Source organism: Styela clava, chromosome 11, assembly GCF_964204865.1.
Source record: "Styela clava chromosome 11, kaStyClav1.hap1.2, whole genome shotgun sequence".
Lineage (NCBI taxonomy): Eukaryota > Metazoa > Chordata > Ascidiacea > Stolidobranchia > Styelidae > Styela > Styela clava.
Window position 1 is genome coordinate 4,070,125 of NC_135260.1, and position 16,517 is coordinate 4,086,641.

Sequence of the window (16,517 nt, forward strand, 5' to 3'; positions counted from 1 at the left end):
TTTGTCTGTTAGACACTTTCGTAGGTTACGCGATATGTCACGAAAGCAAGCGAGGTTGAATGTCGTATCATTAGCGAGGTATTAATTAATTAGTGATAGGACACGCGGTGTCGCTATTGAGTCAGAGCGAAGGAATCGAACCGCAGTTCCTCTTTTGTGGGATCCCCTAACTGTCCTTGCTGCGAACAATCAAGTCGGCAGCCTTCGATCGCTATCTAGTTTTTGTCTTGACATGTCTAAGCTTATATGATTCATACCTAATTTACTGTCCTATTTCATCCTAATACCGGTACGAATAATTGAGATACCGCTTTAATTGAATTGTTACGATAAACTCGTTCTTAAACATTGATGATGGCGTAACACTTGGCGCTATCTAGAATGCAAAACGATGTTGTACACTATTTCACTTAAGCTCGGTGGGCCATTTCAAATCGTTACGCGGGTCGGATTTGGACCGCGGTTTGGGAACCTCTAAATTAGAGTCATGGTCCAAAAATTTTCAATGCAAATTATATCACAACACACTGACCCACAAAAGGTCGGACATTAACTTCTTCAAATCTGATACTGGCATCGAAGTTCAAGGAAAACTGAAAATATTGTCATCAATTATGAGATAATAATTGAAAATAGAGTTGATTTAATATGCATAGAACTCGAGAAAAGACCGTTTAATATTCTGAACGTCTATGCAAAAACTGGAAGACGAAATGATCAAACCACCTTCTTCCGGAATCTGATTGGGAAAATGACCGTAAAAACTTTCATGTACGGAGTAATTGGTTATGTGTGGCGATTTTAACTCTATTATGCACGATGAAGGTTCTCTACTTGTTAGTGACTTCACCCTCTTCATTAAGCCGCCTTATCGGCTTTGTTTTCCTCGAATAAAAATATTCACACAAAGTAGCAAATATTATTTCTGCACTGAAAGTTTAAATTATATTTCATGAATTTCATTTGTTAAGTTCCGTTCGTTTGAACTAATTTGTTCTGACGAAATATTTTGCAGAAAATGGATAAAATTCAGAGCCACATCTAAGAAATAAAATGCCAGTCAAAGTTAATGAAATTTTTTTATATCACCATTTCACACGCAAGAAAAATGAAAAGCAAAAGATATGAAATTTTTTACCATGTCTCAAGAGACCGGGAAAGAGGGAGGTGGCATACTAAATATAAAAGTTGCTTAATTTACAGAGAAGACAGTACTGTAACTGTACAATACTATTTATTTTTTAGCTTTTTTAAATATCAAATAACCAGGAATTAAATTGTTTGGAAAATATCTTATTTAATGTCTTGATTTAATGGCAAAAAAATTCACACATAGACAATACCAAAGTAAATATAATAAAAAATTCATCAATCCTAATAATCCAAACACAAAAAACAATGAAATTTAGACAGGGATGTGAGTAATAAAACATGTTCATTGTAAAGCAAAGACAATGCTGTAATTATTTTTAGTTTTGATAAACTTGAATACCTTATATATCTTTGAGGCCACAGCGAAACTATAATTCCATGAAAATCGAAAAATATATCGAAATTAAATACAAAAGATAATTGAAAACTGAAACCTAAAATTTCGGGCGAATCGACCTGATATTTGTAAGAGATTTCACTGCAAAATCTTCAAATTAATGAGATTTTTCTATCTGGAAGAAATATATCCATCGAAAAATATAGTCATAGCAATTGAAATTAAAAAAATATAATACTCAAAACATCGACAATAGGGGCTATTGGACTTCTCGGAAATAAATGTGAAAAATATTTTAGTCAAAAACATTTTAACAACAATTACACAGCTTTTAGTTGAAGTGCTTTTATTCAAGAGACCCTTCTAGAAAGGTATTCGTCGGTAAAAAAATCAAAATAGCAAAAACAAAAGAAATTCTGCGAAATAATAAAGAAAAAGAAGAAAATATAAATCCATCACGGCCAAATATGTTTAAAATCAAAACGATTGGGGACTTTTGTTTGATGGTAATTTTGATTTCGAGTTTTTTAAATGAATCTAATGTGCGTAAAACGATTCATCGTAAAATGACGAACTTTAAAAGATACAGGGCTGTGAGATAGGCGTTTTCACTACAGCCGGGGTCGAGGATCTGAATTTGTCAGAATTGTACATTTTCAATGATTTCAAAATAAGTCAAAACTTCTCTATTAATTCAAAAATCATTAATTTTACTCAGCGTTTGTAACTGTCTAATAGATGTTAGCATTTACCAAAGGCTTCATTATCAAAATTAGATTTTTTTAGAGTCGATTGTGAATTTTCTCCGATTTCACGGCCTTATCAAAATTAGGTTCAATGGCAAATATCTCAAGACGATGCCTTTCCATAATTTTCGAAATTGTATTTTGAAATATTTAGAGGTTACATATACGAAGCCGTTATTTAGAAAGTATCAAACTTTTTTGTAATTAATTTAAATTTCTTGAAAATGAAATATATATTTGAATAAACCAAATCGCCAACATTTCAAGATTATTTACATTCACTCAAAAACAAATTGAGTTGAAATAATAAAATCGAACATCTCCTTAGCACGTTTAAGATATAAAAAATAGTTTCATTGGTGGAAATCTAACAATGAATTCTGTTTTATTAAACTTCCTACCCAAGAAAAGCTCGACAGACAGACAATTCGAATAAGTGAGCATTAAACCGAATTGGCTCAACATATAGGCCCCAGGTTTGAGTTTAGTGGAATTAATTGCGTGGAGTAAATAAGAGAACATGGTCACCAATTGATCGGCTTGTCTCTTTCCAATATAATTTCAATTATTATTCGAATTATCATGCGAACACACAACCTTCTAATGTATCACGGTTCGGGCGGAGCCAAAACAAGCAATTCTTAAATTTCCAAGTTCAAGTGACCCCCTGTGCAAAGTCTTGTTCAGAGTGAGGATTCGAAACGCCTCAGACTTTTATACAAACTCTATCTTAGTGACGTTTTAAAAGCATTCATCAAAAAAAAGTATCGGTAAATTAACCGTCTCATGCAAGTGATAAGTGGTTACCCTACACCGCAACTGTATCCTATATGAACCCAATATACCGCATGCGGGATCTATTTACTTCATATGCTCGTTCAACTGTGGGCCGTGGTAAAAATAAGTTGGGTGTAAATTAAGCTGCATGTGTGAATAACGAATATTCGGGAACACAAGCGCATCTGATTGTTCAACTGTGGAAATAGTAAGTTTTAATTAAGCTACCAGGGTGAATAACAAATACTCTTATAATCAAGTAATTCTACAGTATTTTTGCTTATCGATCATTTAATGGAAAGACTTATAATTCATTTTCACAGATGGCTCCGTGATATAGAGTGAAAGGAGTAGCAGTACAAATCCCTTGATATTTAAATTCCGGGTTAACATTGACAGCAAAAACAATTCTTGTTTCCGATGCATCGAGAGACGGAAAATTAGGAAACCAAACCTTATTTGGCAGATACGTAGCTTGACCCGTCGTTGAATACAACTGACCGTTCTGTTGAAATAAAATATATGTTTTGAGGAATATAACAAATGGCAGTTTGGGAATATAGTTGAGTATGGTTGAACAAGTAATCTTACAATATGACCTGACAGAACAAAACAAACTTATTTGGTCTCCAGTAAGAAACTGAATGAAGCGTGACACCATCACGTGATTATTCTGCTCAGTCACACATCAGTGATTATTGTTGGTGGATGAAAATTGAATGAAATTGACGCATAAATAAAATTAGTTTGGAATAGTCTTCGCTGAACTTTGAACTTCTCTCATCTGCTAAAGCTATATGGATTTAACCACAAGCTGAAATGTACTAGTACATGGGTAATGCGGAAACAAAATCGGCCACAGTTTATAATGAGTTCATGTATGGCCGCATAAGAAACATGATTCAGACTCTATCTACCTTGTGGTTATAAGTCATTCCCGTACGAACAGAAATCCATGGCAATCTTTCAGGAATCATTGGTCGTAAATAATCTCGAAGCAGGTTGTAGTGTGTGATGTCATAAATGTTAGCAAGTTTGTTTTTGCAAAGGGATTCAGCGACGCCTAATGTGACGTTGTTGTCGAGATAAACGATCGCTCGAAAACATTTCGAGTTGTAGACAAAGCCACATACTGAAACAAAAATGACAGTCAAAAGAGTTTGAAGTCAGATATTTAGGAAACTATTATTATGGAGAATATTTATTTATTTCAATGTTTTAATTAATAACTTTAATTTATTTCATTCAGAAGAATTTTCTTTTGTTGTTTTTTACAATAATATGAGCTCTTCTTCTGTAGTTTTAATCATGTTTGCTTCAAGCAAGGTCACACGAACTCAATCAGAATTAAAGTAAAGTAAACGTTTCCCTGAGAAAATTACGGGCGGCCACTGGGCTATTAAAGCCCCCCCCCCCCCCCCCAAACTGGCTGAGCCTCTAATTGCATGATGATGTGAATGAAGGCGTATCTTCGGCGTAAAAGAACAATGCACGATGAATAATAATATGTTTAATAGAAAATGATAGTTTGCAACTGAAAATAACCAAGGCGAAAAGATCCGCATGAAACCGGTTCGCGAGGCCATGATGCTTGCGAGCCGCAGGTTGGTCACACCTGATATAGACAGTAGGTTAGGTATAGGGTTGGATATATGGCCCCAATTGCTATTTTAATGGCGTCTTTTATATAGGGCTATTTGATATCACATCTACTTCTAATAGGCGTAATCTAAACAATTTTGCGCGTGATATAGGACAGAGTAAAATTGCCTCAAAATGGCGTCCATAAAGCGTTGCGCCGCCTTATGCCTTTTGGTGCTGCCGTTTCGCTGTGGGGCTCGAAAAAATCGGGGTATGGTATAATTTAGTATCGCAAGTACTTCTTGTGGGTGTAGCATAACTATTTCGGCATATGTTATTCCGAACCGTCATATGGCTATGCCATCCAAAAAAGTCATGCCGAAATATACTGAAATTTTCTCGAGGTTTTTGTGTTTTCAATTACGTAGTCAGATGAGTATCATGAATAATCCATTCTAAATGGTTGGGCTACGTCCTCTAGGAGTACTTGTAGTACTAAACTATACCAGACCCTGATTTCTGGAGTCGCACGATGAAACGACAGCACCAAAGGGCATAAAGCGAGGCACCGCTCAGGCTATGGACGCCATCTTGAACAAGTTTGTTTTATCCGATATCGAGGCGTCTTGCGGGGATAAAGAAAGTCATTTTTTTTAAGAATAATCTTAGACGAACACATTGATATCTTATAATCAAGCAAATACATTTGGTGTTTTTGTGATCCGTTTTCGAATCTCACTCCAAACAAGGCGCTAGACAAACCAAAGACTAATACATAAGGTTCTACTTTTCACGAGAACATCGCATCTTTCTTCTAGACCTCAGGTGCTGGGGAATTCCCAATTAAGATATTTGACGCGTACTAAAAACCGTTTAGGGGAGAAATATTTTCCGAGTGAAAAACAAGAAAGAGAAGGCCACACCAACCTGTACTCTGTTCGACTTCTGTAGTTTGTGGGCGCACAGTGGAGAGAAATGCTTCATCAGTTGACCACGGGGATGAAGCAGGGACGGTTGAAGTACGAGCCGAAGAAGTTTTCTTGTCTTCGTATCCTGTGTGAAAAAGTGAGTATATATTACAAGTTTATAGCAAGATATATATATATATAGTCTTTAGTACTTTGTTTAAGGTAAGAATGAAAATACTGAATGGCAATTTGGATATATTTCTATTTTTTTTTGGCGTGTGCACAAAATCTCGTTATTACCGATTACTATCAGTGAAATTTTTTTAATAACTATACAAGTGCATGCAATAACAAAAGACGTGAAAGGTCGTGAATATGGCTAGACAGTTTAAAGGCTGGCATCAGCCATGGATTGAATATTATACACAACAGAAAAAAAATTATCCGCCGAAAAGCTATTTTGCCGAGTGGCGTAACCGTCGTCCCCTTTTCGGAGACGTTGCCCAGGAAGTTTTATTCCCATTTTTTGAAACCTCCTCCACTCAGCGATTCCAACAAAACTCTAGGAACGAATATATGGCCTCAATCGGCATTTAATTGAATGGCCTGTTCCATATAGGGCAATTTAGCTGCCACGTGGACAGTAGGTTAAGAATACAGGTTAACATATTATTACAATCGCCGTTTAAATGGCCTCTCATACAAGGTTATTATGCTGCAATATGGACTGACGATAAGAAATATGGACGCGTACTATAAGCTTTCTATAAAAAGGCGGTCACACCAACCTGTACTCTGTTCGACTTTTGTAGTTTGTGGGCGCACAGTAGAGAGAAATGTCTCCTTAGTTGACCACGGAAATGTAGCAGGGACGGTAAAAGTACGAACTGAAGAAGTTGTCTTGTCTTTGTATCCTGCGTGGAAAAGTGAGTTTATATTACTATTATATTAAGTTCATAGCAAGATTTATAGTTTTGAGAAACTGAATGGCAATGCGTATACAATATAATTTTGTCTATTTCAGCTTCATCGCATAATTACCGTATTAACAATAACTATGACAGAAAGGACATTTTTAATAACTATTCTAGTTCATGCGAACTAAAAGACATACATTTTCATACCCTTGGGTCGTGGTGAATATGGCAAGACATTTTAAATGCTGGCATCGGTCATGAATTGAATATTTTACACAACAGAAAAACATTATTCACTGAAAGGCTATTTTACCGAGTGGCGTAACCGCGGTCCCGTATTTGAAGCTGTTGCATAGGAATTTTTGATTTACATTTTTTGAAACGTCTTCCACTCTAAGCGATTTCAACAGATCTTTAGGGATGGATATAAGACCCCAGTCGCCATTTAAATGTCCTCTTCCATACAGGGCTATTTGGCTGACATATGGACATCAGGTTAGGAATAAGGATGGATATATGGCCTCAACCTTGAATGGCCTCGCCCGCGTAGGCAACGTTCTCTCCGAGAGCTTGCTTAGTTGCGCGAAATAGAAGGCCATGTGAGCTCCAAAAAAAAGGTCAGCGCGGAAAATTAGAGCTTGTATTCAGCTTGTCTTGTTGTCAATACTTAGTGCGCGGCAGAACGAAAGTACTGCACGCGGATTCTTGGCCAGCTTAGAGGGAACGTTGCATGCAGAGCTATTGGGCTGCCATGTAGATAGCAGTTTAAAAAAAGGGATGGATATATGAGCCCTATCTTTATTTAAATGGTCTCTTCCATACCGGGTTATTTGGCTGTTTGCCTTATGGAGAGCAGGTTGAAAATGGGGACGCGTACTATAAAGCGTTTAGAAAAAAGATATTTTGCGAGTATTTTTGTAGTTTGTGGACGCACAGTGGATGTAGCAGAGATACTCCAGAAGTATGTGAACCAAAATGGCGGACACCGGATTGTAGTTTCTGTACCAAGTTATGGTTAGGCCAAAATTTCAGGTACAAATACTACGGGAGTGACTTGGCTAGTCCCCAAACTCGTAATAAAACCAAGATAATTATATTGGGATAAAATTATGGACTAACGCTAACCTGGTACACATACTACGTCCCGCTGTCCGCTTACTTCTAGAGCGCCCAAATTTATAGCAAGATTTATAGTTTTGAAAAACCAAATGACAATGTGGGTATATTTCCAATTTTCTTCTACTTCAGCGTCTTCGCATAATTGCCACAATACCAATTACTATGACTGAAAAGGGCCTTTTTAATATCTATTCTAGTGCATGCGACACCACAAGACATAGATTTTCATACCCTGGAAAGTGGTCGTTTCTTTGACACCTACAACAGAATTCGTCTCTGATTTTTCCATCACCTTTCTTAATTGATATAGCTCACTTTTTATTCCGTCTAATTGTTCCGTTAAAACTGCGAAACATGAATATAAACAAATATTAAATTGAGCCATCAGTTTCACAATCATTTTTAACAGTGATTTTTTTGTCAGAAGAATGATATGTACCCCTCTCTCTCTGGTTAAAAATACCGGGTGCTCCCGGAATATGTGCACCACGCGCACAACCTGAACATAGTATGTGTATCAGGTTAGGGTTCAGGTTGTGCGCCATCTTGGTGCACATACTTCCGGAGCGCCAAAATAAGAATATTAGATGGGTATTGCTAAACTATAGGTCATGATTTGATTGTTAAGTATGGCGCAATAAAATGATAAAATGCTTGAAATTTACTAATAAAACGATTGTTTGTGGGCGTGTTTGCTGTCAGACAGTTTAAAAAATATGAAAACAAAGCAAACGTATGTCGAAGGAAATTATATTGTGGACACAAACCTTCCAAAGCTTTTTCTTCTTCTTTTGTGCATTGTCCCTTCTGAAACAGAACAAGAAAGAAATGTTTGAATAAATGGACATGTAGGTTGCACATCCATGCAATAAGGTCTCTGAGCAAGTGTTCCCCGTGAAAAAGTGTTCCCATGAATTGAAGTGAAATACCATCAATATGAAACTACTACTAAAGCTCTCACCGTAAGTTCTCTCCAAGTAGGTTGATCGTCGCAAACCATAGGAATCCAGCATTCCTCTCCTGTTAGAAAAAATGAAAACAAGTAATTGAACGAATTGTTCATTTTAAAATAGGTTTATAACAGATAAACGAAAGTTATGTTACTAAACTTTTTTTTATGACGAGACTAATTCGGTACCTATTTCCTGATGGCGCGCATTCGCTTATTCCATATTTAATTTCATACTGCTACCCACGTCAAGCGAACGCATTTGAATCTTATTTGAAAAGTTTTTTTTATCTTAAGTTTAAAATATCGTCATATGCACTCAAACGCTCAGAATTGAACTCACATTTGAGTGTGTATTACGCTATTCAAAATTTAAAGTTAAAAAACCAAAACGTTTCAAATAAGGAAATCTTCTCATCGGAGAGTTCAAAACCGAAGTGTTTTTGCAACGCAGGAAGGTCCAGTAAGACCTACGGGCGAGATTTAGACGATAAAGGCACCAGGCTTCTTCGTTTTCGAGACTCGTCTTACACCATGCCGTCATAAAGAATACATTATGACATTAAATTGCGTGGCATTTTCGCTATTGGCGAAATACGCTAATTGCGCATGTAGATTGGATAATAGATTAAGAAATTCCGGCCGTAATAAACGCCATGGCACAAGAGTATGGTTTTTTGAATTTATATAAGTTTATCATTGTACTGTTTTTAATTTTCAAAACGGTAATTATTTAGGACGAGAATTCACTTGATTATATCAGCTTGATACAATTCAAACTGATTTTGTTCTAGAACAATCTTCTACAATCCAAATACGATTTAAAAATTAATAATAGTTTAAAATTTAATGCCGATAGCCCCGAGACTTCGGCCTACTTTGCCTGTTAAATCCAGCCCTGTTTACAGTACAGCAACGCATCCAATACGTGACAAAATAACGAGCCATTCGAAAAAAAAGCTATAAGTTGAATATCAATATTTTACATATTTAAATGTCGGTTTAACATTTATCGAGAGACCGAGGTTCGCTATATTATTACACCGTCATACCGGCTTCCCATACGCCGGAATAAATAGATATTCCCCCTGATACAAATTTTCCAGGCGTGAAGCGAGAAAACAGATTTGTCAATTAAAAGATGTTGAAATTTGTTGAATTCGACAAATAAAGAGATTTTTTTTTCATCGCCTTTTCGCACAATTTTTCGGTGTGGTTTGGAAAAAATTTTCAAGTTAAAAAAATAATGTCTTCAATACACTAGTACGCTAAGTTCGTATATTATCAGATTTCTGAATTCTATACTTGGAAAAGTATAAAGCAATCATGCCGATTGAATATCAATGGCCTGATTTTTAGAGTCTTTATATAATTTTTTTAAATAACTAATCCTGTGTACAAACTACCAATTTTCATATTTGACAATCGCTGGGGAGGTTTTTAGTATTTTTTTTTTGCTTTTGGGAAATCAGCATTTATTATAAGCCAATTAAAAATGGGGTACTCCCTAAGTATATGTACCAGGTTAGGGTTAGGCCATAATTTTATTCCGATTTCCCCCTATTTTAGTTGTAATTTGTTATTCGGGGACGGTCTGTGTTGGCCAGGTAAATATACCCACTGTCCATAGGTTCCAGTCCCTTTACATAATTTGATGTAAAATGGGCAAACAAAATTAGTTACCTCCATGTTGCTACACACACTTTTGAAGCGCCAAAAAGACAGCCGACATTAACACTATATGAATTTTAACACAAATTATGCCAGAATATTATTCATTCACAATTATTCAATATGGAGCTTCATTTAGCTCTATTACCTTTCCCAATTTGCCTAAGGGAGAACGTTTTACGTGATGTAAAAATTACCAACTGGGTATCAAATAACCAAAGAAAATCAACTATTCTATCGCGTAAGGGTTTTGGGAACAGGGATCAAAAATGTTACTACCAAGACTGGCGGGACATGTATATGCGTTACAAAAGCAGAAATGAAAACAACAGGCCTCGTGTCAAAACTGAATTTAATTGCAATCTCGACGAATTCCTTGAGAAATTTTTAGCTAAAACATCCAATTTTTTTTTTTTAGTTCGGTTGTGGTAGCATCAGGCGGGCCAGATTGAATAACAAGTCGGGACGGATTTGGCCCTCGGGTCGTAGTTTGCATGTGTCTATCATAGCGCGTCCCCAAAAAACATAACCCAGGCCAGCAAGCAAACCCAACAAAGCATGCACGGTTATACTGACCTTTAATCAATAAAAAAGCCTCCATCAACAGTATTAGTACGATGAAACTATGTCGAATCGGAATCTTCATTTCGAATTCAGAAATTTCGTCAACTTTGCTTCGATGAAAGTAGATTTCCGAACAACGTAGATTAGAATGAAGCTTCAGTTTATTCGCATCGGATTATATCCTATGCAAGCTCACTCACTACTTTTAAGCGGAAAGGAAATTGTTATCTCTCTTTTAAATTTCGGGAGACGTGTTGCGTCACAAAAAGAGAGTTTAGGCTGCTCTTTCTATCTTTATGAAACGCTGACGATGACGTCACTACCACAAATGTGAGAGTCACATGTGGTCTGGGTAGATATAAGTATATTAACTGGAAATTAATAATTTAGGGTCAGGACGTCGACGTCGATATAAGATTTCATACGTCAAATACAGGATTCGGATGTCGAATACAAGATTCGGACGTAGAATATAAGATTTTAGACGTCGAATATAAGATTTTGTACCTCAAATATAGGATTTGAACGTCGAATATAGGATTTCGGACGTCGTATATAGAGTTTAGAACGTCGAATTTATGATTCAGAGTTCAGACGTCGAATATAAGATTTCGTACGTCGAATATAGGATTTCGAACGTCGAATGTATGATTCGGACGTCGAATATAGGATTGCGGACGTCAAATATATTATTTCGGACGTCGAATATAGGATTTCGGAGGTTGAATATACTAGTATTTCGGACCTAGATATAGCATTTAAGACATCGAGTATACAAATTCGGACGTCGAATAAAGAATTTCGGACGTCGAATATGTGATATGAAATAGAGATTTGAACACCATTGGATTCGTTACACTCAAGGCTTGTGAAATAACTTTGAGCATGATTTTCTTAGAAATTTAATGTTAAAAGCTAATAAAAGGGAAAAATGACATCATTTTCGTTCTTCGGTTATAATTTCTACTCAATTTGACCCCGCAATTAAATAGGCTGTAAGTCTGTAACGCCACCAAGCATATTTCCATACCTGTTCGGTCATTGAAATAGAAGATTAAGAGAACAATATATTTCATTTATTCATCCGCGCAATTTCTAAAGCGAATTCTGGATGATTCGAGCAAATCAATATACAGTGTTTTACGGACCACAAGGCACACTTTAAATCCCTTTTATCTCAAAAATTGATCGTGTGCATATAGGCCAGTTCCACAAATGTAATGGTCAAAAATGTAACGCTACACTCTAAAACAGTGTCAGTACGGGCTAAGCCTTCTAAACCAGTGCACCCTATGTATAAAAAAAGCCCCAGTACCTTGTTGTCCTTATTCGGCGTTACGTGCGATGATTTCAGAGATGGGCAAGCGATACGAGTCGTATATGTTCGTTCAGTTGATCACAACATTGCATGGCCGTGTGTTACTGCAATGAACCTATGTTTGTGCCACAGTTGAACTAAGATAGCTTAATTAGGTTGGCTTTTAAATGAAAGTATTAAGCTTTGGTTCAGGCCTGGCTCTATATAACATTTATTAAATATGCCGGTGTAGGTTTAGTAAAGCATATGGTGCTGAGAAACCGATTATATTATCAAAACATCCGGTGCAATTCCCGCTATCGTTCAAGTAATTTCCGCTGCATCGTTCATGAGTAACGCCATCATTTCAAAGTAACGCATTTTCAAAACACATTTGTGATTATACGAAGTCATTTTGATAATAAATGAAGCACACCGGTGTAAGCAAAACGATGTAATTTGCCGACGTTTCGAATTTCTATACAGAAAAACTTTACCAGGGCATGATATGGAAAAGACACAAGTGGATATATATAGAGCAAAAAAAGAAAAAATATGAAAAAATTATCATGGCGTCAACTCTAATCTAAAAGGATGATGATAAGATAATATGTATAAATAAACAAACTAGCGCAAGTTCAAACAAAAGGTTTATTTATACATATTATCTTATCATCATCCTTTTAGATTAGAGTTGACGCCATGATAATTTTTTCATATTTTTTCTTTTTCTTGATCTATATATATCCACTTGTGTCTTTTCCATATCATGCCCTGATGAAGTTTTTCTGTATAGAAATTCGAAACGTCGGCAAATTACATCGTTTTGCTAACACCGGTTGTGCTTCATTCATTATCAACAGGAGTTTACCTGGTGGCAATCACGGAATACGAGGTCATTATCGTTTAAAAATATCGCGGAAGTTGACGTCAATTATTTACTTTCTGTTCAGACATCGCAACGCAAATTTAACATCGGTAATATATTCTGATTATAATTTTACTCGAAGCCCTTACTATATTTTTCAAACACTGACATATCACACGTAGAAATGCATTGAAATACCGCCATTCCTGGACATAAAACAAGTTGAATTTTTCCATGAGAATGAATTTGATTTTAAATTCGCAACGAGGTAAATTAGGAAATAAAGGCTGGCAATCTTTATAATAAATTCCGATAACAGCAGACAAAGGCGAGATAGATAGCTGTTTTTTTGCATTGCTATGTCGTTACTTACTGTTGAATCAGGCAATGATCACACACTCGGGATTTGGAAGTATCGTCGTGTTATGAAACATGGTTTTTCCCTGATCACCCAACGCTCCCGTTTTTTTTTTGAAATATTGCGAAAAGTGGCCGCATATTTTCGGTATGAGAACTTCAAAATTTGTCGATCTTTCATAGCAGAGGTAAATAAAAGGGAGAATTGAAAGTCAAAATCCTATTAAAACATAACATAAGTGAAATCCCCCCATCCTCAAGGCGTGTCCGGGGGAGGGGGTCTTCAGTTTATTTGAAATAGACAACCAATGAACGAACGCAGAATCAAAGATAATTATTATTTAAAATATTTTCTTAAAAAATTCAACTGCGGAATATTATGTACATTTTTGGATCTTTTGCACAAAGCCCGCCACGTTCAAAAATATCGATTTGGTAATTATCCAGTTGGGGTTCGTGTTATGAATGATTTGAATTTCCAGAACTATCTGGCATTCCTAGCCATTGTCCTAGCCCTAAATTTTGTACAAAATATCCAATTTTTTTGTTTATGGCTTCTACTCGATGCATATATAAGGAAACCTGCCTTATCTCACATTTGATTTGACTATGATGACATAGCAGGTTAAATGGTCGGGTTTAAATCGCTACCCATCACCCTACCCAGTTATATTGAGGTAAAAGACTAGGCCTATACACTAACCAACATCATTCCTACTTCTGCAAACAGAATGTCCTATTCAAGCAGATGGCAACTTTGCTTTCCGGATTGTTATTTCTGTAATGACTTAGTAATGTGTAGGTTCTAGGACAGCGGTTTCTAACCTTTTATGGTGGGTGACCACCTTCCGGAGGTTCCCAGCACTCATGTCCCCACCTGTTTACCACTCCACTCTTGTGGTATTTATAATGTAATTTGATTGGTTGATTCCAAATCCCATTATGTTCAAACAATTCGTACACAAAAAGTGAAAACACCATGTGAAATAACCGTATTAAACAATGAAACTTGAAAGAAGTTGGGAGTTTACTTGGGAAAAGTAAAAAGTTTCGTGCCTAGCATTGTGGCCCCAATACAACTGCTCTGTGGCCCAATAGAATTAAGTACCACTGATCTAGGATCATGATCTGGTCTAGACAAATTATATTTCCTGAATTAATGATTATTGTTTCCATTATAAAAATAAATTTTGTGTTTACTACAATAAAGGTGATTTACCGAGTGTTCTGCAGTATAAATCGATTTTCGCAAATACCGTTACATATCCGCAAGATGGCGATAACGACACGCGGAAAGACGTGCCAACACGATATCTCGTAACACTCGACCACTTATTTTACTCACTTATAATATTACTTTTTACGATTTATTCCTACTCTTGTGGACTACTGGAAGTTTTGCTAAACGAATGAAAATGTGACTGTTCAATACCATAATATTTCTAAAATTTCAATACTTTTTTATATTTTGTGTGCTTCAATGAAAAATATTTGGTGGCCTTTTGTTTCAAATTTAAAATTCTTGCTTTTATAAATTATCACATGGAATAATCCCATGCTTTGTAGTGTTATGTATTGTTTGTTCAAAAACAGGAGAAACAAATACAAGTTACTGCGCATGTCTGATCAAAAACCGCCTAATTTTACTATCGCAACAATGACTCGCCTCTATCTGCAAGTTCCTTAACTTGCTCAACTTTCTACGAAGCAGCACACGATATTTGCACGCTAAATAAGACACTTTTACTGCTACAATTCAGTATACAAGAAAGCAACTAATACAACTTCTTAAAGAAAAGCGAATAACCTACCATGCCGCCGAGAATGTATTTCTGTTCACCTTGACATGTATCCCTGCGCATTTATATCTCGCAGGACTAAATCATTTATGCAATTAATGACCATCAAACTATGAACACTACGATCTCCCATGTGTTCCTAATCCCTTTATAAATATTATCGAAATTGTAATACTCGACAATATTTTTAGAAACGATTTTTGGAGCTCTGTATGCTTCAAACATACTTTTTTTTAGAATCTGTTCTTAGATTCGGTGACTAATTAAGGCACATGACAATAGTTCCATATACCGTATATGTATATCAGTTGTAAAAGAGAGGTGCGTTTAGCCTACCTACTTCAGGATAGAAATGTACTTAACAATCGCACAAGTGAACAAAGACGATGACTGGCTTTCAAGCATTATTGAACTTTTTCTGATTTAAACAAAATAAATAGCCGGCGTCACAAAACATGAATCTGCTTTCTGTGACAAAGAAATTTACACGCTAAAATCCTTCACATATCTGTAATAAAATCAGCAACACCACATGCAAGGTTGTTCCGGTTAAATCCGTTAGGAAACAGGAAACTGACTCAAAAACAGGAGTACGGACATCCATAAGATGGCGCCAAAGCGAAATGCTCGACACGCTGTGAATACACGTGACAGACTCTAAACAATTGAAATCAATACACCTTTAATGAGGATTTTTCCAAATACATTACTGCTGTTACAAAAGCCGATTTGTCTATCTTGTAGTGCATTGTTGAACCAATTCGGGAGTCGCAGGCTAAGAACCTCATTTTTGAGCGTTGCCAAGTCCATTATCCATATAGCAAAGTCGGTAGTTCTCTTCATTCGATTGAATACGTTTGTCGAACCCCGCAAGGAACAAAAATAGAAACACACAAATAAAAATTATTATATTCATACTATTACAATTCCAACTAACTTACAACGGCTATTAATCCCTTTTTAGAAAGTGTAGACACTATAAAAATTGTTCGTGGGAAGCGGTCATAAATTGCTTTACACTGAAACGCAAACAGTGTGTGTCTTTTACCGTCTAAAAGTAAAAAAAATAAAAATTTAACATGCCCTTCAAAGTTACCTATCTGAATCATACAAACACAAACTTCTAAAAAGTTTCCTTTTAAGCAATTACTTTATTAGTTAATGGTGCTTAACAAAAATGGCCTAATTACGCAACTTGTCAATTTATTGTCAAATGGGTACGCCCGTAGTATATGTACCAGGTTAGGGTTAGGCCATAATTTTATTCCAATTTTTCTTATTTTAGTTCTATTACGAGTTCAGAGACTGTCTGTGTTAGCCAAGTATATACATCCCCCCCTACCCATAGGTTTCAGATTCTTTACACAACTTGATGTAAAATAGGCGAACAAAATTAAATATTTCCTTATTGGTAAACATACTTCTGGAGCACAGTCGAATGCATATAATTTGACGAATCTTTTTTGCATTGAAAC

At 36.0% G+C, this 16,517-nt stretch overlaps 1 protein-coding gene across 2 annotated transcripts; it reads right to left on the reverse strand.

Moving 5' to 3' along the window:
• Positions 1–932: 932 nt before the first annotated feature.
• On the reverse strand, positions 933–10,881 carry LOC120346968 (uncharacterized). 2 transcript variants are annotated; one of them, XM_078117894.1, is made up of 8 exons: positions 10,734–10,881; positions 8,499–8,557; positions 8,305–8,344; positions 7,769–7,882; positions 6,290–6,415; positions 5,521–5,646; positions 3,930–4,144; positions 933–3,517 (listed from the first exon to the last, which is right to left on the reverse strand). In XM_078117894.1, exons 1-8 carry the CDS (start codon positions 10,801–10,803, stop codon positions 3,317–3,319), a joined length of 951 nt encoding a protein of 316 aa, XP_077974020.1. In that variant the 5' UTR covers positions 10,804–10,881; the 3' UTR covers positions 933–3,316. The 2 variants fall into 2 exon arrangements, with proteins under 2 accessions (XP_077974020.1, XP_077974021.1); XM_078117895.1 differs by lacking the exon at positions 10,734–10,881 and adding an exon at positions 8,676–8,876.
• Between the last annotated feature and the right edge of the window lie 5,636 nt (positions 10,882–16,517).